This window comes from Myodes glareolus, chromosome 14 (assembly GCF_982192425.1).
Source record: "Myodes glareolus chromosome 14, mMyoGla1.1, whole genome shotgun sequence".
NCBI lineage: Eukaryota > Metazoa > Chordata > Mammalia > Rodentia > Cricetidae > Myodes > Myodes glareolus.
In genome coordinates this window covers 21,727,982-21,753,984 of record NC_142039.1, presented here as the reverse complement: position 1 = coordinate 21,753,984, position 26,003 = coordinate 21,727,982, and the positions used below count along the sequence as shown (strand labels likewise).

Sequence of the window (26,003 nt, the reverse complement as noted above, 5' to 3'; positions counted from 1 at the left end):
ATAAATCCTCCATCCTTACCATCTTGCCTAACTGTTCTTATCTCAAGACCACCCAAAGTATCATATTTTATTATGAATATCCTAGTAGACAAGTCAGTCACCCCGTTTGGTCTTGGAACAGATGTCGGAAGCATCTCATTCTCACTCCATAGACTGAGGCAGCCAATCACACGCAGTGATGATCACATTGGTGATCACCTCTCAGACACAGAGACGGGACTTGCTTCTGCCCACCAGTATCTGGACATTCAACCCTTGCTCACTTAGTTTCTTTACAAACCTAGAGGCATTTCCCAAACACACATCAGGCTGTGACAAGTTCATGGCAAGCATATTGGTCCCTGCTGGAGGAGGTGGGTAGACCCCTGTTTCTATGGAACTCTTTCATGGGCATCTGTTCCTCAAAATCAGCAGAACAAGCAAAAAAAAAATGTATCTGAGAAGTGGGCATGTATCATGCATTGTGAATACAAGAGGAATATAGACCCACGGGAGGGCACGCAGCAATGATCAGAGTCAAACAGGTGAGCAGGAACAGGAAACTTAGGTGTGCTCCACACAAGGGTGTCAGCAATACTCATCTTTTTATCCGTTTATAACAGGAACAAAGAGACTTCCAGACCTTATAGCTCTTGCGGGGAAAGGGTGACAACTAAATGGGGGAGATGAGAGGGTTACTGTGTCTCTCTGAAACAGGTAAAAGACATAAGATTGGTATGAAGTTTTGTTAAGTAATCATTAAGTGTGTGGGGAGGGATGAAGCATATTTGCAATAATTTTTACTTAAAGAAGAAAAGAAATTCCACGGTTTGGTCCCAAGGGGGAGTTATTTTTAAATAGTGATTCGGTGGGTGCCTTACAACTTAAACTCCTGGAAGCTGGGAGCTGGGATTAGGAGGACCACGTGTTAAAGCTGAAGGTCAACAGAGATGGGGAGGGGGCGGGGAAGGAGGCAGGGCAGAGAGTCGGGGGGGGGGGGGGTGTGCTTGTATATCCGTGTGTTATATCTACAAGTAAAGCAGTTTACAGAGCGTGTGTGTATTCGATTGTCACTTGTATAACAAGTGTGTCCTCGTGCCCCTGAACGTGTAGAGAAAACTGATGACCTAGTGGCAGAAAACTGAGTGGCTAGAGGGGCAGAACAAGGGCTTGGCTACTCCATGCTCTTTGTTAAATGAACAATGTGATTATACTCACTCAAAAACAAATAAAACTTGAATTTTTGTAATTACAGCATAAAACAACTCATTAAATTCAGCAAGACTTTTGCAGACTTCTATTGGAATTTCATTATATTTATCATTTGAGGAAAATTAATAATTATATGATATTCATTTCAATTTGTTCAGAGTCAATTTTGCCAATAAAAGGAATGTATCCCGTACTGGAAGAAAAAGAGTGAATACCTTTTGAAATATTTCTGCACCCCAATAAGCCTCTCCACTGATGCAGTAATCCAAATCAGATCAAATCAAACCAAAATTTTAAAAGCCTGGGTTTAATGGATGCCAACGCTCCCAGGTGGTCTTACAGCCCCCCCAAAGAGGAGATGGGGAAGGAAGACCAGAAAACCATGTGCTTGTTCTCTGGGGTACAATTTAAATACCCTGTGGGAGTGGTCTTGAGCATCTCTGGGGAGGGGTCATCGTTTGATGGGCTTTCTTGGAGGTGGAGTCTGGACTGAGGCAACTCCCAGGGGAGGAGGCTTGGGATGGAACTTCCACCCAAACATTCCAGACTCTTCGGATATATGGATGCCAGGGGCTGGGGTGAAACCTTAACCCAAACACCTTTAATCCCAGCATTTGGAAGGCAGAGGCAGGCGGATCTCTGAGTTCCAGGCCAGCCTGGTCTGCAGAGTGAGTTCCAGGACAGTTAGGGCTACACAGAGAAACCTGGTCTCGAAAAATCTAGGGGGAAGAAAACGGTTCCCAAAGTATTGTCCTCTCACCATCCATGTCACTAAAAACATATCAGGAAGACAAAGTCTCCACCTCACTCCAACTCCACAGATCCAGGAGTCTGGAGCTGTCCATCATAACAAGCAGCCCAAAGGGTGAGCGCTAACATTCTAGTAAATTACAGTATCTGCCTTCATCTGTGAATCGAGATGGCTTGAATAAGTCACTAAAATCACCTCCACTTCTGAGATTCGTGAAGCCCACGGTAAGCTAAAAATAAAAGATGCTTAAAAATTGGGATTCAAAAAATCACACCCCAATTCAGAAACAACTGCATTGCCCAACACTCTTTTATGACCATCTGGTCTCTCTGCGCAGAGGTGATTTGGATCCGAGAGAGAGTCCAGATGTGGTTTAACAAAATGCTTCTGTCAAATGATTTTATTAAAAGTCTTTAGTACGTTTTATAAAAACAAGAATTAGGCCAGAGAGAGTTGGCGAGAATGGTGGTCTCAGCAGCATGACGCCCTGCCAGGGGTATGAAAGTTAAAAGCTGTATCCCATCATCTTTCAAAGCAAAAACCCTAACATGAAGCGTGAACCGAGATGAAGAGTTCTCTTTGATCTACGGCTGGAAACGGGTTTTCTTACTAAATTAAACATGATTAACTATATTCTTTTTCTCTCCAAATCTGAAGGCATGTAAGAGACTGTTCACAGCTGTGCGCTGGAGAATTCGTGAAAAGATGCTACTGCACACAGTTCTGCACTGACTCCCACAAATGCGCTAGGAAGAAAAGAGAAATTCTGTGGAAACCAAAGAACAAGTACAGGGAGCTAATTTTTTAAAAAAAATGGTTTTACTTAAAATTGAAACTGTATCTTGAAAAACTTTTCAAGTAGGAGACTCATTGGTTAAGAGGGCTTAGCACTCTTCAGAGGACACAGGCTCAGCTCTCAGCACCCATATCAGGCATCAGTCACCTGTAATGTGAACCCCAGGGAAACATGATACCTCCGGCTTTCACAAGCACTCACCTGCATAGACACATATACATAATTAAAAAAATAATTTTTAATGATAAAATCCCAGGGCTGGAAACATAGTTCAGCCATTAAGAGCACTGCCTGCTCTTCCAGAAAGCCCAGCTTTGATTCTCAGCACCCACATGTAGCTCACAACCATATGTAACTCCAGCCCCAGGGGATCCAACACCCTCTTCTTCCTACCTCAGGCACCAGGCATATGCACATACACAGACACGCATGCATCCATGCATTTAAATACCAAAATAATTGCATTTTTTATCAAGTATCATTTTGTATCAAGTCTGGTGTACATGGTTAAAACTTCAGATAACACCAAACATAAGGCTCTCCCTCCCACCCTGGATTCACAGCTCCACTCTCCAGATGTGATATTTAACGGTTTGGGGTCTACCCTTCCACAAATGGGTGCAGTACTCATATACTTAATTGTTGTCTTTTGTTTTTCTTTTCTAGTGACGTAATTTGCTCATCTTTATCTATAAATTCCAATTATCTTTGCAAAGAACAAACCTGCCTAGAGCTTGGTAGCTTAACAACTGTGTCTCTTCACGTGCTTTTTGTAGACCAACTGTGCAGACAAACTTGAAAGGGGTCTGACTCCATCACAGTCAAATGGAGAACGGAACTTGAACTAATTCAGAGCTGGCTGCTGTCTTGTTGTTTTGTGTTGACCCAGAAGCAACCCAGGGTGGCCTTTGACATGAGCAAGTCTAGGTTAATCACAGCCTCATCTGAGCCTGTGGTAGCTAGAGACTTCACTATCCGCGTGATAGTTTCCCCAACAGTGAGATGGAAGGTACCCTCTGCTGTGTGTTCTAGCTTCCAAAATGGATTAGCTAGCTGGGCCTGGTCCAGTTACTTGCAATGTAGAGGCAAGGGAGTGGCAATTTCAAGGGCTGCCTGGTCTTTCTTGAACCCCATGCCATCTGGGACAACTAAGTGAGAAATCATCTTAAAATGAAAAAGTGTAAAGAATACGATATGGCTCAGTGAGAAAACTTTGCCTCGCACATGGGAGGCTATAGGCTTGAACTCTAGAAACAAAAAGCACATAGTATTATTATTAGCTTATTCTGTTGACAAAAACATCCTCAGTTCCATGGCAAAGAGCACACGTGCCACCTCAGTGGGAGAAATGGTGAGTCAAAGTGCCAGCATCGTTGGAAAATGCTACTGAACAAATCTACCTGCTCTTGACAGTTGCAGAGCATTGCATTCTACGAGTGCATTGCATCTTAACCAGCCCGCTCAATACCATCCATCAAGCCTGTGTGTTTAATGTCATTGTGTTTCAAACTCCCTTCAGATCTCTCTGCCCTGTGGTTCATTTACAGGGATGGGCAATCTGTGGTAGGTAGACCACCCACTCCTGTAAATGAATGCTTATTGGAATACAGCCACAAAACCATTCATTTACGGAAGGTCTAGGGATGCTCTGGAGCTAATATTGCAGAGTAGAGAAGGGCTTACATTGCTGTAACAGAGAATCTAAATATTTACTGTCTGTTCTCATACAGTTTGCTAGTTCAGCATCCACCATCAAAGCAGTTTAACCTGCTCTCAGTCAAACATCTTTACTGATCAATGTGTTTTAGGAGGAGATCTCCAATTATTTGACAATAACATTTTTAAATGGTCAAGTTCAGAAGATATTTAACAGTTGAGAAATTTTCACACAAAAATCCACAGCTAACAAAATGTGAAGCATCTCTGCCTGACATTTGTACATAGGACTGCAGTCTACCGGCAGTGACGAAGGCTGTCTCTCTCAATCTAGCTTCCCGTTCACATCCACATTCTAGTTCACTGCGGGCCTTACCAGTCTCAGATTGTAACTGTATTCCAATTGGATCTCACTCATTTCCGTCCTTTAAGTCTCTAGATTTAAAAAAACGGCTGCTGTCTATTCCCCCCATATTTAGAGGAGCACGGTCCTAACACTGTAGAAATACTGTGTTGCAAAGTAGAAGCATTCCAAGGTCCATCTACAGATGAACTGATCAACAAAATGGGGAATATGATACAATGGAATCTATGCTCCCTGAAAAAGAAAGACCATCCTGTCACACCCTCTATAAGAGCAATGCTTGAAGCCAATATGCTAAGTGAATACACTACACACGCAGAAAGACAAGTACTATATGAAGCCATACAAGCCACCTACAGGAAGCAGCTAACGTGGTCAAAGAAAGGAACTGGGATTTACTAGTGGTATAACATTTCAAGTTAGCAAAGTATTCTGGAGATGGATACAAAGCTAGTTGATACACCTAATGATACTGAACTATAGTCTGAGAAGGGGCTAAGATGGCATCAGGAAACCTATGTTACCACAACAAAAAATAAAAAGGAAATGGTGTTGCTACCAATCCTGAAGTGCAGGCTAGAGCAGCCCATGAGCCATGATGGCCTCCTTGACAATTTATGGATTTTCTTCAGGGCAAATGATATAAATGTTGGTGCTATAATGGGGAAGACAGATAGGAAAAGAAGTGCTATGGGGACAGTAAGCAGATTGTTTTATTGTCCACTGGCTGGTTATATAAACCACTGAAATAACTGGCGAAGACACATACTGGGATGTGGAGGGACGGAAGTATGGTGCCTCCTGAATGGCATCGTTGGCTTCACTGCAAGACTGATGGTCCTCTGCCAACAAAACCATGTGTTCATAAATTCACTAGAGCAAATAGTAAATTCAACCTGAGGAGCACTCCGAAACAGTACACACGTATTCTACTCCTAGACAGGAAAGTCAATAAGGGTGCCATCTTGAGCACTTCATCAGTAAAGATGGAAGGAAGACCTGCTTCAGCACAAACAATACACAATGCTGTATGGAACTACACTTTTACTGCTGACCACTTTTACTGCTGCCTTTGTTTCTCTTCCCATTGCAAGCTGAAGTTACCTCCCCCATTGCATCTGGACCCCAGTGGTGTGCATCATCTACAGAACACTCTGGAAATTGTGTTTGAGAACTCCAGGGCCAGGTCATAGCAAATCCCAAAGCTTTTAGACCACTGCCCTGGAACATCCCTTTTAGAGGTCTGAAGTTACCAGGCATTGTCCTGCTACCGAGGCCAGACACAGACATCAGAGTTCTCAGACTTGCCAGCCATCCAACCATCACTGCCAAACTCAGCATGGAGGGAAACTGTTTTAAACCCTCTACGTCAGCTCATCTACTCTGTCTAAAGCGTAAGAGCATTTCTGTATAAATTCCTGCTCCAACATCACGCCAGATGGCTACTGCATTAAGTCACTGAATTTTGCATGAATGTTTTTACACAACGGTGGAAAACTGAAGCACCTAAGCAACGTCTATAGTATGTGAGCTTGCTGTTCACTGTAGCTTGACCTTGAGCAGAATTCAATCATTTTCTTGGTTATTTCAAACTCTGTGCTATTCTACACCAATAGCAGTGGTCCTCAGCCTATGGATCCTGACCCCTTTGGGGGTTGAGTGGCTTTCACAGGGATTGCAGAAAACACAGGTATTTACTTTACGATTCATAACAGTAGCATAATTACAGTTATGAAGTAGCAATGAAAATAATTTTATGGTTGGGATTCACCATAACATGAGGAACCATAATAAAAGGGTATATCATTAGGAAGGTTGAGAACCGCTGATCTAGAGAGGTTTAGAGTGGCATGTTCTGTAAACGAGACTTCTACAGATCAAAACTGCACTTGAGGGACTATGTAGATGACCCAGTCAGTAAAGTGTTAGCCACACGAGTCTGAAGATCCAAGTTCTGGTTCCCTAACGCCCGCTTAAAAAGACAGCATGTGGTACACATTTATAATCCCAGCTCTGTGGAAGTGAATTTAGGAGGACCCCGAGATCACTGGCCTGCCAGTCTAGCCAGATTGATGAGCCCCAGGTTTACTGAAAGATACTGCCTCAAAAATAAGGTAGAGAGCAATTGAGAAACATAAAAGACATCCAACACTGACGTCTGTCCTCCACATGCACATGGACACACATGTACACTTGTTACACCTACATGTATACACACATATTCTACCGCCATACCCTCCTCCACACACTAAATCCCTTGCAACCTTTCTAGAAGAAGTTAAAGGTACAAATGATAACAACAAGGTATAAAAAGAAGGATGCTCTCCAGATGGGTCCTTTTCTGCCATTGAAGGCTAAAGTCATTTACTCTATGACTTCACCAGGTCATTAACACAAAAAGATGACCTTTAGAAGCCCCGATTCCCAAACCTGGCCCCCTCCTTAAAGGATTCCAAAGACATCCCTCCTGCACACAGCCTTCACAGTGACATTTGTTAGAAAGCCAAGAAAACACAGAACTCCCCAATGAAAAAACTGTAACTTGGTCTTGGCTGCTGACTTTGAGGTCACTTGTGAGAGTCCCCGGTCCGCAGTAAACTGCAAACTCTGAAGACAGGACACTGACCGAATCTGTTCCTTGCTCTCAGTGCAGTTGCACGCTATCCAAAAATTCCTGGCCACTTTCCATCCAACTCCTTTGCTGAAAGTCTTGGTACTTTCTCTAGGACAATGGATTACTAAGTTTACAACTTAGTTAAACAGGTTTATAGCTCTCTAAATAAAATGTATCTCCTTTTGGTAGAAATTTCTGGTCCAGGTCTATTTTTAAATAACTAAAAAATTTTCTTCCTTTAGTAGTGTAATATTGTGGTTGTCTGATTCTTGCTTTTGAGATAAACAGTTTTGTTGAATTTTCAGTGTTCGGCAGTTATTGACGGCAGATGGCCGCCAGGAGAGGGAGAGTCAGCTTTCTTCACAGGGTTGACCACTGGTAGGTCCTCCATGGTAGAAGGCCACATGTTCAAGAGTGTATGGGCAGCATACATTTGACTTGATGGATTTAGAAGAAGGAGGAGAACGGGGAGGGGAAGGAGGGGAAGAAAAGGGTAGGGAAGTCTGGGTGGATCTGGGAGGAGTTGGGGGAGGGAGTAGGAATATTTCATGCAAAATATGTTGCATGAAATTCTCAAAAAAAAATTTAATTACTAAAATATGCAATAAAATGAAGTTGGGGCTAGAAAGATGGCATAGTACTTCAGAGCCCTAAAAACTTTTCCAAAAACTCAAGTTTGGTTCTCAGAACCCATTACAGGGCAGCCTACCACCTCCTGTAACTTCAGCTCCTAGGGATCGGACTTATCCTCTTCTGGCACCAAGAGCACACACACACACACGTGTCACACACACACATACATTCTTAAATGCAAATAAATGAAACATGAAAATCAGGACTAGAGAGATGGCTTAGTGGATAAAAAAGCCTGTCACCAAGCGTGGTGGTCCAAGTTCAATCCCTGGGACAAAAATGTTGACTAAAGAGAACTGACTCCTACAAGTTGTCCTCTGATCTCTGAATGTGTGCCAGGGCACCTATGTGCCCCCAATATACCAAATAAATAAGAGAAACATAATAAAAGTGAAAAATCAGTAGATGCCCAGTACAATATTAAGTGTATTTTCAGTAATTTTGACCTAAAATTAAGGTTATGGGTAAAGCTGATTTCCTACGGCATTACTTTAAGAATATGAGTCATTCGAAAAACAAACAAGCTGGGTTGTGGTGGTACACACGCCTTTAATCCCAGCACTTGGGAGGCAGAGGCAGGTGGATCTCTGTGAGTTCGAGGCCAGCCTGGTCTACAAGAGCTAGTTCCAGGACAGGCTCCAAAGCAACACATAGAAACCCTGTCTCAAAAAACCAGAAGGAAAGAAAGAAAGAAAGAAAAGAAGGAAGGAAGGAAGGAAGGAAGGAAGGAAGGAAGGAAGGAAGGAAGGGGAAAAACCAATAAACAAACAAAAAAAACTAAAAAAAGTCAGGTGGTGGTGGTGCATGCCCTTAATTCCAGCAATTGGGAGGCAGAGGCAGGCAGATCTCTGTGAGTTCGAGGCCAGCCTAGTCAACAGAGCAAGTTCTAAGACGGGCTCTAAAGCTACACAGAGAAACACTGTCTCAAAAAACAAAATACAAAAAAACAAAAACAAAAGAATATGAGCCATGGTTTATGAACCCAAGGAGAAGGGTTGGAAGAAAGTTAGATCTATTTTAGCTTTACAGCATCTGCCCAGATACTGTTTCCCCGGGAGTCTCTGCAGTTCCCCACAGCTTTGCCACTTACTGCATCAGCTCTGGTCTAGAACTTGTCAGAATTGTGTGCGTGTGTAACTGTTAGCAACCCCAGCTACTGCCTCTTAGCCCTGCTCCTACTGTGTGTCAAATACATAAAAACATGGTAAATGGAAACCATACAATGATGACTTCTCTGTCCCTCTCCCTTTTCTTCTTTTCCTCTCTCTCCCTCGTTCCTCTCTCCCTTCCTTTCTTCTCCTCTCCATTGTCTAGATTTCAGCACAGAACCAACTCAGGGCTGGAAAAATGCCTCAGACAGTAAAGTGCTGGCCACGTTAACTTGAGAACCTGACTCCCATCCCCAGAAACCATGTAAAGAAAACCTGGCGTGGCAGTGACTGCTGGCAATCTCAAAGCTGAGGAGGCAGAGAAAGGGGGAGCCCCAGGCTGGCTGGCTGGCAGCCCACCTAGCTAAGTCGGTGAGCTCTAGTCCAGTGAGAGACTATCTCCAAACACAAGATGGGCAGCTCCTGAGGAGCAACAACCTCTGGCCTCCACACATCTATGCAGAAAATTGCATGGGCACCCTGTCCCCAACAGACACATGCACCCGCGAATACATATATATGTATACATACTAAATTGAAAACATCTGTAAACGTATTTGTGGAATTGAAATGAATTTTCTGATTCTTGTTCTTGTTTTTTGTTTGTTTTTTTTTTGGCAGGGGGGTTGAAGGTTAGATTTTTGTTGTTGTTGTTTGGTTTTTGGTTGTTTGAGACAGGGTTTCTCTGTTGCTTTGGAGCCTGTTTTGGAACGTACTCTGTAGACCAGGCTGGCCTCGAACTCACAAAGTTTTGCCTATCACTGTCTCCCAAGTGCTAGGATTAAAGGTGTATGCCACCACCACCCGGCGAATTTTCTGACTCTTGAACAATTAAAAAGAAGCATACACCCACTAAAGATGAAATGTAATAAGCTAATATTTCCTAAACACTCCTTCAGACTATATTTCATGAAGGTTGAAAAGAAATATTCCAGCTGGCAATTTATCTCAAGACATTTGCAACTATACTTGGAAGAAAGGGGGAAATACAAAACAATGTACAAAGATACAGGAGGGACATACACATGGAATCTGAGAAGGGCAGGTAGAGGGATGCACACGGACGAAACGGGAATGTCGTAGGGACCACGACTGTCAGACCTCCCAGAGCTCAGAAGAAAGGTGGGTTCAGCTCAATGGTAGAGCTGCTCACGTGCACGGGGCCCTGGGTTCAGTACTCAGGCCCCACAAACAAACAGAAAAGGGAATAAAACTAAGGGAGAAAGATAATTCAGTGATGTCAGCAAAGTGTGAAAGAAGCTTTTATTTTAAAAAAAAATAAATTTCAAAATTGTAGATGGTGGAAGAGAATGAAAAGAATGTTCTAGACTGAGAATACAGTGCAGCGATAACAGTGTTTCCCTAGCATGAAGTCCTGGGTTCAACCACCAATAAGGGAGAAAAAGAAAGGCACAAAAGGCATGAAATAAACCATGACCATTCCGGGAATGGTGACTGCACCAGGCTAATTAGGGAAAGAGCACAGGCGACAAGCAGGCGAGTTAGTCAGGACCTGACAGTAGAAAGCAAACACAGAGCTTCGGACGGCAGAAGTGTATGAAAATCTGTCATAAATGGAGACTATAAAAGAGTTGTCTCAGATTTTCCCAATATAGTTCTTAAAAACTCAACATGGGCACCACATTTATGTATAAATAATTATTTTGTTTGGAGACGTCAACTGGAAAATACAAAGCAAAAGAAATCTTCCGGTGACATAATGTAATTTCTTCATTTTTTTTTTCCTGCAAAGCCAACCCAGATGGAAAAGTAGTTTGAGGCAGGGTGTGTCTTAATTAGCTGCCTGAGGGACCAGGGGTTCGGGTGTGACTCACGGGAGTCACTTAACATCAAGCCACCAGAGGATGTCATGAATTACCCAAGTTGCCATCTGGAAATGTCGCTATGGAATGTTTGGGACACAGCCCAGCTCCCCTCTTCCTAGAGAACTATTAACACTTCGGTGCTTGGTTCTTGACTAACTTCCTTTCTTTATTTTTCTAAAAGACTTATTTAGTTACTTTTATTTTGTGTGTATTGGAACTCAATTATTTTCCTTAATAATTAACCTAAGTCACAGTCTACGTGGCTCCTCAATAGAAACTGATGTGCTCTAGTTGTGTGACATTCCCTTGTTTGATTTTTAATCATTAAAACTCTATTTATACTAACTCTATTTATACTATTTAGACAGTACAGCTTAGGAAGAAATCGTCTTCATCATAGCCCATAGGTAAAAATGCCCGTAGAACAGGATGTTTCCATGAGATAAACACACTACATCACAGGCAATGTACTTCTCCCCACACCCATTCACACCGTGCCAGGTACTAGAGAAAGACAGCAGCAGCAAACACGTGAAGACACAGCAGAAGGAATAGGCATTCTGGAGTCTGTGGTCTTGGGACCTTTCCTATCCGAGATTCACCAGTCAGGGATTTTCCGTCTGGTGGCTGACACCCGAACTTCAGTTGCCACCTGCTGCTCCTGTGACATAGGCTCTCAACCACTAAGCTAACATACCAGCCTTTGCCTTTTTGAGACAGACTGGTCTTGAACTCTTGACCTTTCTACCCTAACTTTCCCCAGTGTCGGGTGTACAGAAGTGTACTCCCATGCCTAGACAGTAGCAGAACATTTTAATAGATTCCTGAAGACATCAGAAGGCTCAGTTGATGTTCATTTTTGCCTTATTCTCCAGAGGTGAAGAGCAGCAACAACAAAAATCGGAGCTGGAGTTCCACTGTCTGGCACTAGCTGAAAAGAGCCAGCTACCATGTCTGCTCAGATCTGTGTTCATAAGGAATTCAAAGCCAGGCTAGTAATTCTGCAGAAACATTTGCAGATGAGCAACCATACATATGTATGTGAACCATAAGCATAGTGCTCACAGAGGCCAGAAGAGGACATTGGATCCTCTGGAACTGGAATTACAGAGGGCTGTGAGCGGCCATGTATGTGTTGGGAGCAGAACCCAGGTCCTCTGGGAAAGTAGTCAGTGTTCCTAAGCAATGAGCTATCTCTGCAGCCCCCAGCATTTACAGTCACTAGGAGAAATACACAGGGAGCAGCTCCAGAAAGCAGCTTACCTCGGACTCCCTTGTTGTATGGAAGAGAAGACTGGAATGGAGCAGGTGGCTGGATGTGAGGTCCATTGATTTTTGCTCAACCTTAAGGCTTCTCTTTTAGGAAAGCTGTAATGTAGTATGCATTGTCCCTGCTGGTTTCATCAGATGCATTCACCACCTGGGGGACATCCCTCCCCATTTGCAGACAGAGCATGACACCAGCCCCGATTCACCTGTTCACATTCATCCACTCTCCACAACATGGCCCCGTTACATTTAGAGATAAGAAGGAACATTAAGCGTAATTATCCCCATCCAGACGGAAACAGCCATTCTGTGATCTGAAAATGACTCTCTGTGATGGTTAGACTTGGGGACGGGGAGACAGACACCGGGATGTGCGGCATCCACCAGAGACGAAGGGTCAGCACCAAGCCACCAGCTGTCCTGACTATAATCTATATAGTGTTACATGAAGTCATTTCCTTGCAGGTAAAATGCACTTTGAGTATACTCCCCTCTGGGCCTGCGATGCTCCTCTTTACTGGCCTCCCATCAGCCCCTTCATTCCTCCAGCCATTTTCCCTTCTACCTTCATGGCATCTATTCCTAACTGATTTTGTGTATCTGTGAGGTCTAGAATCCACAGTGAGAAAACATACACCTTCTGTCTTTCTGAGAAGGAATTAGTTCACTTAATAAGGTTGTCTCCACTTGTATCCATTTTCCTGGTGCTGACAGAACTGAAGACCTGGCATCCGAGGCTGTGTTCCTAGAGCGACTCCCTCCCTCATTCCAGAGACAGCTGTGGCTGCCCTGTTAGTCCATCTTTAATACGAAAACCACATTCTCTAGGTTCTTATTATCCACACTCCTGACCACTTCCTCTGTCAAACGTTCACAGAGAAAACTAAATCTCTCTTTGCCCCCAAATCACCCAGAACCTGGTACTGGGGGATGAGGGACAACTGTTATGGCCCAGAGCCTGCCAAAATGACTCCAAGTGTCCAGTCCTAAACTCACCGGGCACATCCGCCAGTTCACGCACTCCTTCCCTTGCAAATCCTAGTAGATGCTGCGGGCTGTGCTCCACCATCCACCCCACTCACTGCTTCCTGACCGGCCCTGAGTGCTGCTGTGTGGGGTTTTGTATGCAAAGCACAAGTCCTGTTACCAGGGACGGGCGAATGTGAAGTTCTTCCTTCACGTCAATCACACTGTATGTCATATCACACTGAAATAAAATAATTCCTGGCACGAACTTTCGAATACCTCCTACCAAAGGGCTACCAAGGATGACCCCTGATGTCAGAGGGCAAATGACAGCCGTAAGTTGCTTTAGAAAAGCTAGTCAGTGTCTTTTAACCATGATGTAAGCTCAGATACAGAGTCCCCTGATGTTCAGATGCAGTGTGTGTGTGTGTGTGTGTGTGTGTGTGTGTGTGTGTGTGCACGTGCATGCATGCATAAGTGTCCAAGGACTGCTATAAAAAGATAAATCTAATTAGCTCTAAACATAACCAAGCATATCTCTGTGGTCCTGACAATGGTGGGAAAATCCCAGCTGTGGCTGCTTAGTTTCTGTTCATTAATTAAAACCTGGAACATTCTGAGCTGTCTGTTTTCTATAATTAATTATAATTTGGAACATACTGAGAACCACAGTTGTTGAGAGGTGGTGAGAGACTCCAGGCAGAATCAGAAGCCAGATCATGCAATCTCACATAATAACTACATAAGCTATATATAGATTTCTACCCTCTAGGTGATAGAGTTGTTGAAGACATGATATGCGTTACTCCTGGAAAGACCCATCATGGAGAGAGCTCATGTTCAAAATGTGTAATGCATGAGAAAATAAGACTTGAAAACTTTAAAGAGGTTTCTAAGAAAATGGAAGAGATCCTATGAACGGCGCAGGTAGTGGGATCATGAAAATCGTTGTAACTGCTAAACGCAGTAGCACATGCCAGCAATCCTTCGTGCATTTGGGGAGCAGATGCAGGAGGATCGGGATTCAAAGGACAGTCTTGGCTGCAGAGAGAGTTTGAGGCCAGCCTGGGATACACGAGATCCGCTTCTCAAAACAAAACAAATCAAAAAAAACAAAAACAAAAACCTTTTTCATCAGTGACAAAATTTAGAGGCTATGAAAGAAAGGACAAGCATAGGAACCTAAAATATTTCCATGGCAACTACATCAAAAACAATATCAGTAAACCGGTGGTGCGTTTCTGAGGGAATCTTCCAATTCTGAAAACAGATGATGCCAATTGCGTGAGGATCCCTGGTGAGTTCACAACCGGGGGGATTAAAACTAATAGTACGAAGAAGGACAGAGATGCAATAAGAGCATTTCAGAGACTCGCTATTCCAGATGACCAACAACCTATTTTCAGATGTCAAAATTTGCTCATAGCCTGGGAATGTGTTCATGGGCTCCATCTTGTATGGAGAGCCCATCCGGCTCTCATCATGCTAAGCTTCAATCTACAAATGCTGTTCATTTCCAAACCAAGGTTTTATTTCGTTAATAAAGATATTATTAAAAAGAACAAATATACAAACTATGTTTAGATTTTTGATTACTTAATACAGGTACTTGGGGCTCCACGCATTGTCTTTGTGTGTGTGTGTGTGTGTGTGTGTGTGTGTGCATGTGTGTGTGTGTGTGTGTGTGTGTGTGTTGGGGCGGCCATGCACTCATGAGCACCCAGGCAAAGGCCTGAGGAAGCTCTCAGGAATTCTATTCTATTCCATTGAGGCAGCGTCTCTCACTGAACTGGAGGTAGACAGTCAGCAAGCTCTAGGGATCCTCCTGTCTCCACGTCACATAGCACCGATATATCAAGTCTGCATACAGCCACATTAGGCTTTTCACATGGGTGCTTGGATTTGAACTCAGGTCTCCATGCCTGTACAGTAAGTGCTTACCCACCAAGCTGCCTCTCTAGTTCCTCCTTTAAGAAAGATATATCCCCTTTGAGGAAATTTATAAGGGAATAGCTATACTGTTCCACGCTAGACTTCTTCTCTCAGGAGCTCCAGGAGCTTTGGGAAACACTCATCTAGGTTCTGGTTCAAAGGAAACAGAAGGATGAAGGAATGGAACATGGTATCTGGATATACGTACCAGCCTTTGCAGCAGTCTGAGTTGCCTGGGGACCCTGAGGGAGACCTGGAAAGACAGAAGAAATGTGAAATAGGACTGAGAAGTATTCACAACTGAGTCCTGTGAAGGCGTTAAAACCCGCTCAAATTCCCCACTAAGGATAGATAACTGGCATAAAAATCTGTTCCGAGGTGGCTTTTGTTTGTTTGTTTTGATTAGAAAGTGTTTTTCTAGGCTAGAATTAGAATCTAACTTTCTTACACTGCTTGACTCAGAATCCATGAGGTCAAACTACCTCATCACCTGGGTGTGCCTAGATCTGTAACTGACGAGAGCAGAGACACCCACAGAATGCTTGCATTCTCCTTCACTCAGTCTTTGGATTGCCATTAAGTTCCTTGCTATTGGGTCCACTGCATCATTGTAATACAGACATTTGGCCCTCTTCTGGCAAGTTTTTAGTCCATGCAGAACTCTAGGAAAACCAGGCACAACACTGAAGGTACCCTGAATTGCCTTAAAGATTTCTATTTTCTCATAGGCAAGAGATGGGTGCAGAAAAATAATAAAAATTTCCTTAAAAAAATCACAGGGGCTGGAGAGATGTCTCAACAGTAAAGAGTTCTTCAAAGGACCCAAGTTCAATTCCCAGCACCCACATGGTGACTCACAACAATCTATAATTACAGTTCCTACAGATCAAATACCCTCTCAGGCCTCCACAGGCACCAGGTATACAAGTGGTATACACACATACAGACAGGCAAAACACCCATAAGCATAAAAATAAATAAATCTTAAATAAGTAAATAATTAAATATTAAAATCACAGCAATAATTAGCCAGTCCCTCTGGGCTTATTTAAAAATTCTAACAGATCTCTGAGTATCATCCACAGCAAACCTCTACTTAAACAGCAGAAACTTAACAGTTAGTACTAGGAGTAACAAATTTTCCTTTGGAAAATATAGGACAGATACTTGAAAAGGATGCCCAGGCTTTGCACATTTTCAAATCCATGTTGGGTTTAACTGTGTATTTGCATCTATCTGTGTGAGGTGCTGTACCCACGCCAGAAGCCTTGGGCTCCCCTAGAGCCAGAGAGCAGAACTCAGTGACAGCAGGAAGCACACTTGATCTTTGAGCCATCTCTCCAGACCCTGGCTTTACATATATATATATATATATGTGTGTGTGTGTGTGTGTGTGTGTGTGTGTGTGTGTGTGTGCATGTATATATATGTATATATTTGAGGAGTAAAGGGTTTATTTGGCTTATACTTTTTTTCCAAGAGAACATATTTTTTATTGATTTTTATTGAGCTCTACATTTTTCTCTGCTCCCCTCCTTTTCTCTCCCCTCCCCTTCAACTCTCCCAAGGTCCCCATGCTCCCAATTTACTCAGGAGATCTTGTCTTTTTCTACTCCCCATGTAGATTAGATCCATGTATGTCTCTCTTAAAGTTCTCGTTGTTGTCTAGGTTTCCTGGGATTGTGATTTGTAGGCTGGTTTATGTTTAAAAATCACCTATGAGTGAGGACATGTGATAATTGTCTTTCTGGGTCTGGGTTACCTCACTTAATATGATGTTTTCTACCTCCATCCATTTGCCTGCAAATTTCAAGATGTCATTATTATTATTTTTTTTTTTTTTTGCTGTTTAGTACTTCATTGTGTAAATGTACCACATTTTCCTTAACCATTCTTCAAGTCAAGGGGCATTTAGGTTGTTTGCAATTTCTGGATATGATGAACAATGTTCTTGTGACATGGTTGAGCATCCTTTGGATGTATACCAAAAAGTGGTATTGCTGGGTCTTGAGGTACGTTGTTTCCTAATTTTCTGAGAAATCATCACACTGATATCCAAAGGGGCTGTACCAGTTTGCACTCCTACCAGCAAGGCAGGAGTGTTCTCTTTGCCCCACAACCTATCCAGCAGAAGTTGTCATCAGTGTTTTTGATCTTGGCCATTCTTACAGGTTTAAGATGGAATCTCAGAGTTGTTTTGATTTACATTTCTCTGATGACTAAGGATGTTGAACATTTCCTTAAGTGTCTTTCAACCATTTTAGATTCCTCTGTTAAGAGTTTTCTGTTTAGGTCTGTACTCCCCCCCCCTCTTTTTTTTAATTGGATTATGTGCTCTTTTGATGTCCTATTTCTTGAGTTCTTTGTATATTTTGGAGACCAGCCCTCTGCCTGATGTGGGTTTGGTGAAGATCTTTTCCCATTCTGTAGGCTTTATTTTGTTGACCGTGTCCTTTGCTTTACAGAAGCTTTTCAGTTTCAGGAGGTCCCATTTATTAATTGTTTCTCTCAGTGTCTGTGCTACTGGGGTTATATTTAGGAAGTGGTCTCCTTTGCCAATGCGTTCAAGGGTCCTTCCCACTTTTTCTTCTATGAGGCTGGCTTTATGTTGAGGTCTTTGATCCATTTGGACTTGAGTTTTGTGCATGGTGATAGATATGAATGTATCTTCATTCTTCTACATGCTGATATCCAGTTATGCCATCACCATTTGTTAAACATGTTTTCTTTTTTTATTTGATATTTTTTGCTTCTTTGTCAAAAATCGGGTGCTCGAAAGTGTGTGGATTAATATCCGGGTCTTCGATTCGGTTCCATTGGTCCTCCTGTCTATTTTTATGCCAATACCAGGCTGTTTTCAGTACTGTAGCTCTGTAGTAGAGTTTGAAATCAGGGATTGTAATGCCCCCAGGAATTCTAGGATTGTTTTTGCTATCCTGGGTTTTTTGATTTTTCTATATGAAGTTGAGTATTGTTCTTTCGAGGTCTGTGAAGAATTTTGCTGGGATTTTGATGGGCATTGCATTAAATCTGTAGATTGCTTTCAGTAAGATTGCCATTTTTACAATGTTAATTCTACCTATTCAAGAGCATGGGAGATCTTTCCATTTTCTGCTATCTTCTTCAATTTCTTTCTTCAAAGATTTAAAGATCTTGTCATACAGGTCTTCCATTAGTTTTGTTAGAGTTACTCCAAAATATTTTATGTTATTTGCGGCTATTGTGAAGGTTGATGTTTCTCTGATTTCTTTCTCAGCCCATTTATCATCTGTGTAAAGGAGGACTACTGATTTTTTGAGTTAATCTTGTATCCTGCTACATTGCTGAAAGTGTTTATGAGTTGTAGAAGTTCCTTGGTAGAATTTTTGGGGTTGTTTATGTAAACTATTATATCATCAGCAAATACTGAGAGTTTGACTTCTTCTTTTCCAATTTGTATCCCCTTGATCTCCTTTTGGTGTCTTATTGATCTAGCTAAGACCACAAGAACTATATTGAATAGATATGGAGTGGACAACCTTCTCTTGTTCCTTGTTTCATTGGGATCGTTGTGAGTTTCTCTCCATTTAGTTTGATGTTGGCTGTTGGCTTGCTGTATATTGCCTTTATTATGTTTAGGTATGTTCCTTGTATCCCTGCTCTCTCCAAGACCTTTACCATGAAGGGTTGTTGTATTTTGTCAAAAGCTTTTTCAGCATCTAATGAGATGATCATATGGTTTTTATTTTTCAGAATGTTTATATGGTGGATTACATTGACAGATTTTCATATGTTGAACAATCCCTGCATCTCTGGAATGAAGCTGACTTGATCATGGGTGAATGATGGTTTCGATGTGTTCTTGGATTCGATTTGCTAGTATTTGATTTAGTATTTTTACATCAATGTTCATGAGTGAGATTACTCTGTAATTCTCTTTCTTAGTAATGTCTTTATGTGGTTTGGGTATCAGGGTAATTGAAACTTCATAAAAAGAGTTTGGCAATGTTCCTCCTTTTTCTATAGTATGGAACAATTAGAGAAGTGTTGGTATTAGTTCTTTGAAAATCTTGTAGAATTCTGAGCTGAGGCCATCTGGTCCTGGGCTTTTTTTGGTTGGGAGACTTTTGATGACTGTTTCTATTTCTTCAGCAGTTTTAGGTCTGTTTAATTTGCTTATCTGGTCTTGATTTAATTTTGGTATGTGATATTTATCCAGAAAGTTATCCATTTCCTTTAAGTTTTCCAATTTTGTGGAGTACAGGTTTTCGAAATATGACTTGATGATTCTCTGGATTTCCTCTATGTCTGTTGTTATGTCCCCCGTTTCATTTCTGATTTTGTTAATTTGAATATTCTCTCTTTGCCTTTTGGTTAGTTTGAATAAAAAAATGCCTATTTTATTGATTTTCTCAAAGAACCAACTCTTTGTCTCATTGATTCTTTGAATTGTTTTCTTTGTTTCTATTTTGTTGATTTCAGCTCTCAATTTGATTATTTCCTGCCATCTAGTTCTCTTGGATGAGTTTGCTTCTTTTTGTTCTAAATTTTTCAAATGTTCTGTTAATTCACTATTATGGGACTTTTCCAGCTTCTTTATGTAGGCATTTAGTGCTATGAACTTTCCTCTTAACACTGCTTTCATTGTGTCCCATAAATTTGGGTATGTTTTGTGATCATTTTCATTGAATTTTAGGAAGTCTTTAATTTCTCCCTTTATTTCTTTCTTGAACCATTGATGATTTGGTGAGCACTGTTTAATTTCCATGTGTTTGTGGGCTTTCTAGAATGAGTATTGCTGTTGAATTCTAGTTTTAAGCCATAATGATCTGATAAGATACATGGGATTATTCCAAATTGTTTTGTATCTGTTGAGGTTTGTTTTGTTATCGAGTATGTGGTCAATTTTTGAAAAGATTCTATGAGGTGCTGAGAAGAAGGTATATTCATTTATGTTTGGATGGAATATTCTATAGATGTCTGTTAAGTTCAATTGAGTCATAACATCTGTTAGTTCCCTTATTACTCTGTTCATTTTTTGTCTGACTGACCTGTCCAGTGGTGAAAGTGGAGTGTTGAAGTCTCCCACTATTAGTGTGTGGAGTTTAATGTATGATTTACTTTAGAACTCTTTCTTTGATATATGAGGGTGTCCTTGTATTTGGGGCATCAATGTTCAGTACTGAGAGTTCCTCTTGATGGATTTTTCCTGTGACTAATATGAAATGTCCCTCTTTATCTCTTTTGATTGATTTTAGTGTGAAATCTATTTTGTTAGATATTAGGATAGCTACACCGGCTTGTTTCTTAGGTCCATTTGATTGGAAATTTTTTCCTCAACCCTTTACTCTGAGAAAATGTCTGTCTTTGAGCTTAAGGTGCATTTCTTGTATACAGACAAAGGATGGATTCTGTTTTCATATCCAATCTCTTAGCCTGCGTCTTTTTATAGGTGAGTTGAGTCCATTTATATTAAGGGATATTAATAACCAGTGATTTCTATCTCCTGTTAATTTAGTTTTCATTGTTGGTGATGTTAATTTGTGTGTTTTCCCCTTCTTTGGGATTTGCTGCCATGAGATCATCAATTGTCTGTGTTTTTGTTGATGTAGTCAACTTCCTTGGGTTGCAGTTTTCCTTCTAGTACTTTGTGTAGGACTGGGTTTGTGGCTAGGTATTTGTTAAATCTGGTTCTGTCATGGAATATCTTCTTTTGTCCTTCTATGGTGATTGAAAGTTTTGCTGGGTATAGTAGTCTGGGCTGACATCTGTGATCTCTTAATGTCTACATAACACTTGACCATGACCTTCTGGCTTTCATTGTCTCCAATGAGAAGTCAGGTGTAATTCTGATAGGTCTGCCTTTATATGTTACCTGGCCTTTTTCCTTTGCAGCTCTTAATATTCTTTCATTATTCTGTATGTTTACTGTTTTGATTATTTTGTGATGAGAGGACTTTTTTTTGATCCAGTCTATTTGGTGTTCTGTAAGCTTCTTGTATTTTCATAGGCATATCTTTCTTTAGGTTGGAAAAGTTTTCTTCTATGATTTTGTTAAATATATTTTCTGTGCTTTTGAGTTGAACTTCTTCTCCTTCTTCTATACCTATTATTCTTAGGTTTGGTCTTCTCATGGTGTCCCATATTTCCTGGATATTTTGTGTCAAGTTTTTATTAGATTTAATGTTTTCTTTGAGTGATGAGTCTATTTCCTCTATTGTATCTTCAGTGCTTGAGATTCTCTCTTCAATCTCTTGTATTCTGCTGTTTATGTTTGAATTTGTGATTCCTGATCATTTTCTCATGATTTGTTTCTATAATTTTTTTGGTTTGTGTTTTCTTTACTGTCTCTATTTCTTCAGGTTTCAAGTCTTGAATAGTTTCTTTCATATGTTTGATGCTTCTTCTTGGTTTTCTTTAAGGGATTTGCTGATGTCTTCCAATTTTTTGTTTGCCTTTTTCTCCATTTCTTTGAGGTGATTTCTCATTTCCTCTTTAAGAGTCTCAAATATTCTCCTGAAGTTATTTTTTAGGTCATTTCCTTCTGCTTGGTGTTTGATTGTTCAAGTCTTGCTGTTGTAGGATCTCTAGATTTTACTGGTGTTGTATTGTTCTTTGTGATGTTGTATGGGTTCTTACCTTGTCTACTCATCTTTTTCTCTAATTGGTGTGGATTGGGACTGTTTGTAACTCTGGTGATTAATCTTCTAAGTGCCAGTGGATCCAAGACTCAGAAGGATCTTCATGGTACAGTCATTGCCACAGTTTTAGTTACCCCATTGGTCACTCAGTGATCCTGGAAGTTGCTCAGTCCTCCCTAGGGGCTTGCTCCCCTCCTGTGGGGTTTGCTGTCTCGGGCCTGTTCTGGTCTAGGTTTCTGGCTCAGACCTGTTTCTGTAAATGTCCCTGGTCTGAATCTGCTCCTGTGGAGGTCCCAGGCTTAGGGTTGGTCCTTTAAAGTTCTCTAGCTCTGATCTTCTCCCTCAGAGGTCCCAGACTCAGGTGTGCCCAGATTGCAGAAGACCTGCCTCAGGCTTACTTCCTCAGAGGTCCCAGACTCAGGCCCAGACCCAAAGAGGTTCTGGCTCAGGTCTACACCCTCAAAGGTCCCAGATTCACACCTGGACCCACAGTAGTCTCTGGCTCTGGCCCACTTGCTCAGTGATTGCTCTCCTGTACCTACTCTTGTGGAGTTTGCTGTCTCAGGTCTGCTCTGGCCCAGGTCGCTGACTCAGTCCTCAGTTTTACATATTTTTAGATAACTTTTTGAGGTATAATTTTTATATCACAAAATTCACTCATTTAATGCACAAGTAAAAGTGTCTTTCTCTATAAGGAATGGGCAGCCATCTCCACAGTCAGAGCAGTTTTTATTTACTTCCTAAAAAGAAACTCTGGAGGCTGGGTAGATGGTTTGGGGGGTAAAGTGGTCGCTGCAAGCATGAGGCCTTGAGTTTAATTCCAGGTGTCCACATAGGAAGCCAGGTGCAGCAGCACACACATAGAGTCCCAGGATTGGTGCAGAGTTGGATGGATGGCACAAGAGGATTCCTGGAGCTTGCTGGCTAGCCGGCCAGTAAAAACAGCAAGCCCAGCTTCAGTGAGAGACTCTGCCTCAGAAAATAAGGCAGAGGGTGATGTGGACTATACACAGAGAGAGAGAGGGAGAGAGAGAGAGAGAGAGAGAAAGAGAGAGAGAGAGAGAGAGAGAGAGAGACTCGGAGACACACACACAAAGACACCTACACAGAAAGAGAGATACATACATACACAGACACACAGAGACACATACACAGACAGACACATACAGAGACACTCTTACACACTTTGCACACTCTGATCAACACCTCACAATCACTCATCCCTAGGCCTTGGCAAACACTAAGCTATTTTATATGGTATTTCCCATTCTGATCAGTTTATATAAGTGGAATTAAACACCATGTATATTTTTTTAATTTTGCATTTTGAATAATGGTTTCAAGTCATCTACACTGTGGCAAACACCACTTTTTTCCTTTTCATTGCTGAATAATATTGCATTGTGTAGGTATACTACATTTTGTTTATCTGTTCATCACCTGGTGGACATTAGCATTACTGTTTCCCTTTGGCTGGTATGAATGATTCATAACTTGAATGAAAATTTAATTTTCATATACAGACAATCTTTCCTGAGGATACAGAGATACATTTAGGCAGTAAATTTTACTTTTAAGAAAGTGTAAAACTGTCTGCCCACACAAACCTACACACATATCACACCATGAACATGTACTCATACCCCTATACACACAAACATACACACACACCACACACACATAAACATGTACTCATACCCCTATACACACAAACATACACACACATCACACACACACAAACATGTACTCATATCCCTATACAAACATAAACACACACCACACACACACAAACTTGCACACATGTGACCACACACAATGAGAAAGAAATATTGGAAACTTTTCTAAAGAAGCATACATAGCATACTTTTATATTCCCACCTGTTTGTATGTCCTTCAGGTACAAACTCGACTTGCAGAGAAGTAAATAAGAGAATAGAGTAGTTAGAAAAACAGAATGTATAATTTTAAAATAGCCGTTCAGAGCTGGAGACAGCTTAAAGCACAGTTTCTCAATCTGAGGGTCATGATCCTTTGGGGGTTCAAATGAACCTTTCACAGGCGTTGCCCAAGACCATTTGAAAAATATTTATATTACAATTCATAACAGAAGCAAAATTACAGTTATAACATGGCAATGGAAATAATTTTATGGTTCATCACCACAGCATGGGGGTTTCTAATACACAGCATGTATTAAAGGATCGTAGCATTAGGAATGTTGAGAGCCACTGATCTAACGGAGCAGTTTGGTTAAATACACCACAATAACCTAGGGACCAGAGAGACAACTGTTGGCCAAGCATTTGCCACATAAGCACAAGGACCTGAGCTTACTCCCAGAACCACATAAGGACACAGGTGTGGTGGTTTCCTTGTGATCATGGTGCTGGGAAACCCAGACTTGGCAATCTGCAGTTTGCTGGCTGTGGAAGACAGATAGGAGGATCCAGGGGTTCACTGGCCATGGGGAGACAGAAATAGGAGGATCACAGAGCTCACTAGCTAGCCAGCTCAGCCTTAAGAATTCCAGATTTAGTGAGGGACCCTGTCCCAAGATCCAAGACAGATGAATGCCACCTTAGGTTGACCTCTGACCTCCACATGCACACAAGAGCACATACACCCACATATAAACATGCACACATACTGCCCACCGACACAAACCTATACACTTATCCCACCACAAACATGCAGTCATACCCCTATACACACAAACATGCACACATACCCACCACACACACACACACAAACGTGCACACAAACAACCCCATACACAACGATAAACAAATACTGAAAATAACAAAGTAGATCTATATTTATTGACCAGCAGACATATTACACATATTACTTGGCTTCAACATTGCTCATTACATGTTTCCAGCTGCTCTCTGCCAGAAAGATCACCTGCTCTGGACAGATGGGGCCATAGAACAAGCTGTGACCAATATGTTACAGATGTAAGTAACATTTACCACTTCTGGCACAAGTATAAGTTACAGATATTTAATCTTTCAGCACTGCCTGCTCCCTCTGGTACAGTAATTATTCACGTTGGGGTGGAGGTCATTCTCCCAAGTTCTCAAGAGACCACATGTGCATACCTGTTCCACTGCCAACTCGCAATGGATGAGTTGTATAAGCAAGAATGAAATATGTGTTACTTAAGACCTTCGTATATGAGGTTGTTATCGATCACAACCTGCTGTATTCTGACTGCCATACTCATCAAAGTTTTGGGTGTTTTGGGTTTTGTTGTTGTTTTGGTTGGTTTTGGTTTTTGATGTTTCGAGGCAGGGTTTCTCTGTGTAGCGCTGGCTGTCCTGGAACTCTGCAGACAAGACTGGCCTCAAACTCTGAGATCTGCCTGCTTCTCTGCCTTGCTTTAGGGTGGTTGAATTCTTTCTATTAACATTTTTCATTGTTTCTTCGGTTTTTGGCAGACTAGCAAATACTACTTCCATATTAGAAAAACAATAAATATATTTGCATTTTAAAAACTAAAAGTAGCTCTCTCAAGATTGCTGAGTGGGGGTAAAGGCACTTGCTGCTGAGCCCAGAATCTAAACTGTCTTCTGTCTTCTACATACATGCACCATGGCATGCACACATACACACACACACATACACACACTCTCTCCCTCTGTCTCTCTTTCACACACATGCAGTCTCTCTCTCTCTCTCTCTCTCTCTCTCTCTCTGTCTCTCTCTCTCTCTCTCTCTCTCACACACACACACACACACACACACACACACACAAATAAACATTTAAAATTTTTAACCACAAGTATAATGGAAGCTGCTGATCCCCGTCCTCTCTTTTAGCCCTGATCATATGACCACTGTACAATAGAACAATGAGAGAGACTGGGAGTAGGGAAAGTGCCAGCCACCTCCATGAGGGGACAAGGTCTCCTTTAAGAGAAATCTGCTCTGGTTTCTAAAGAGAAGGGAGATGATCAAGGGACGAAAGCACAGTCCCAGGAAGGGCCCAGGGCAAGTTCTTTAGCAGTTGCTGGTTCACCCTGGGTCTTTCCCTCCCTAGAATTGCAGAATAGGCTGGGGAGCACTTAAGACAGCTGTTGCCAGAAGACAGCCCAGCCTCTCTCAGGTATTAAGTTCTTTGCTTGATCTAAAGTGCGTTCTTTGAAGTCTCCTTTGCAAAATACGTTTTCCAACAAAACAAGCAACTTGAAGGAAAACTAGAGAAGCTGCTTTTTCATCTCTGAGATGCCTATCT

The 26,003-nt window shown here is 41.7% G+C and overlaps 1 protein-coding gene across 1 annotated transcript in view; it reads right to left on the bottom strand.

Annotated features, from left to right (window-relative positions):
- The window catches only part of Itih5 (inter-alpha-trypsin inhibitor heavy chain 5), a 97,459-nt gene that overhangs the window by 64,408 nt on the left and 7,048 nt on the right, over nt 1–26,003 (bottom strand). The window contains exon 2 of the mRNA XM_048461072.3: nt 15,355–15,399. Coding sequence (XP_048317029.3) covers nt 15,355–15,399 — 45 coding nt within the window. The remainder of the gene's footprint in view (nt 1–15,354; nt 15,400–26,003) is intronic.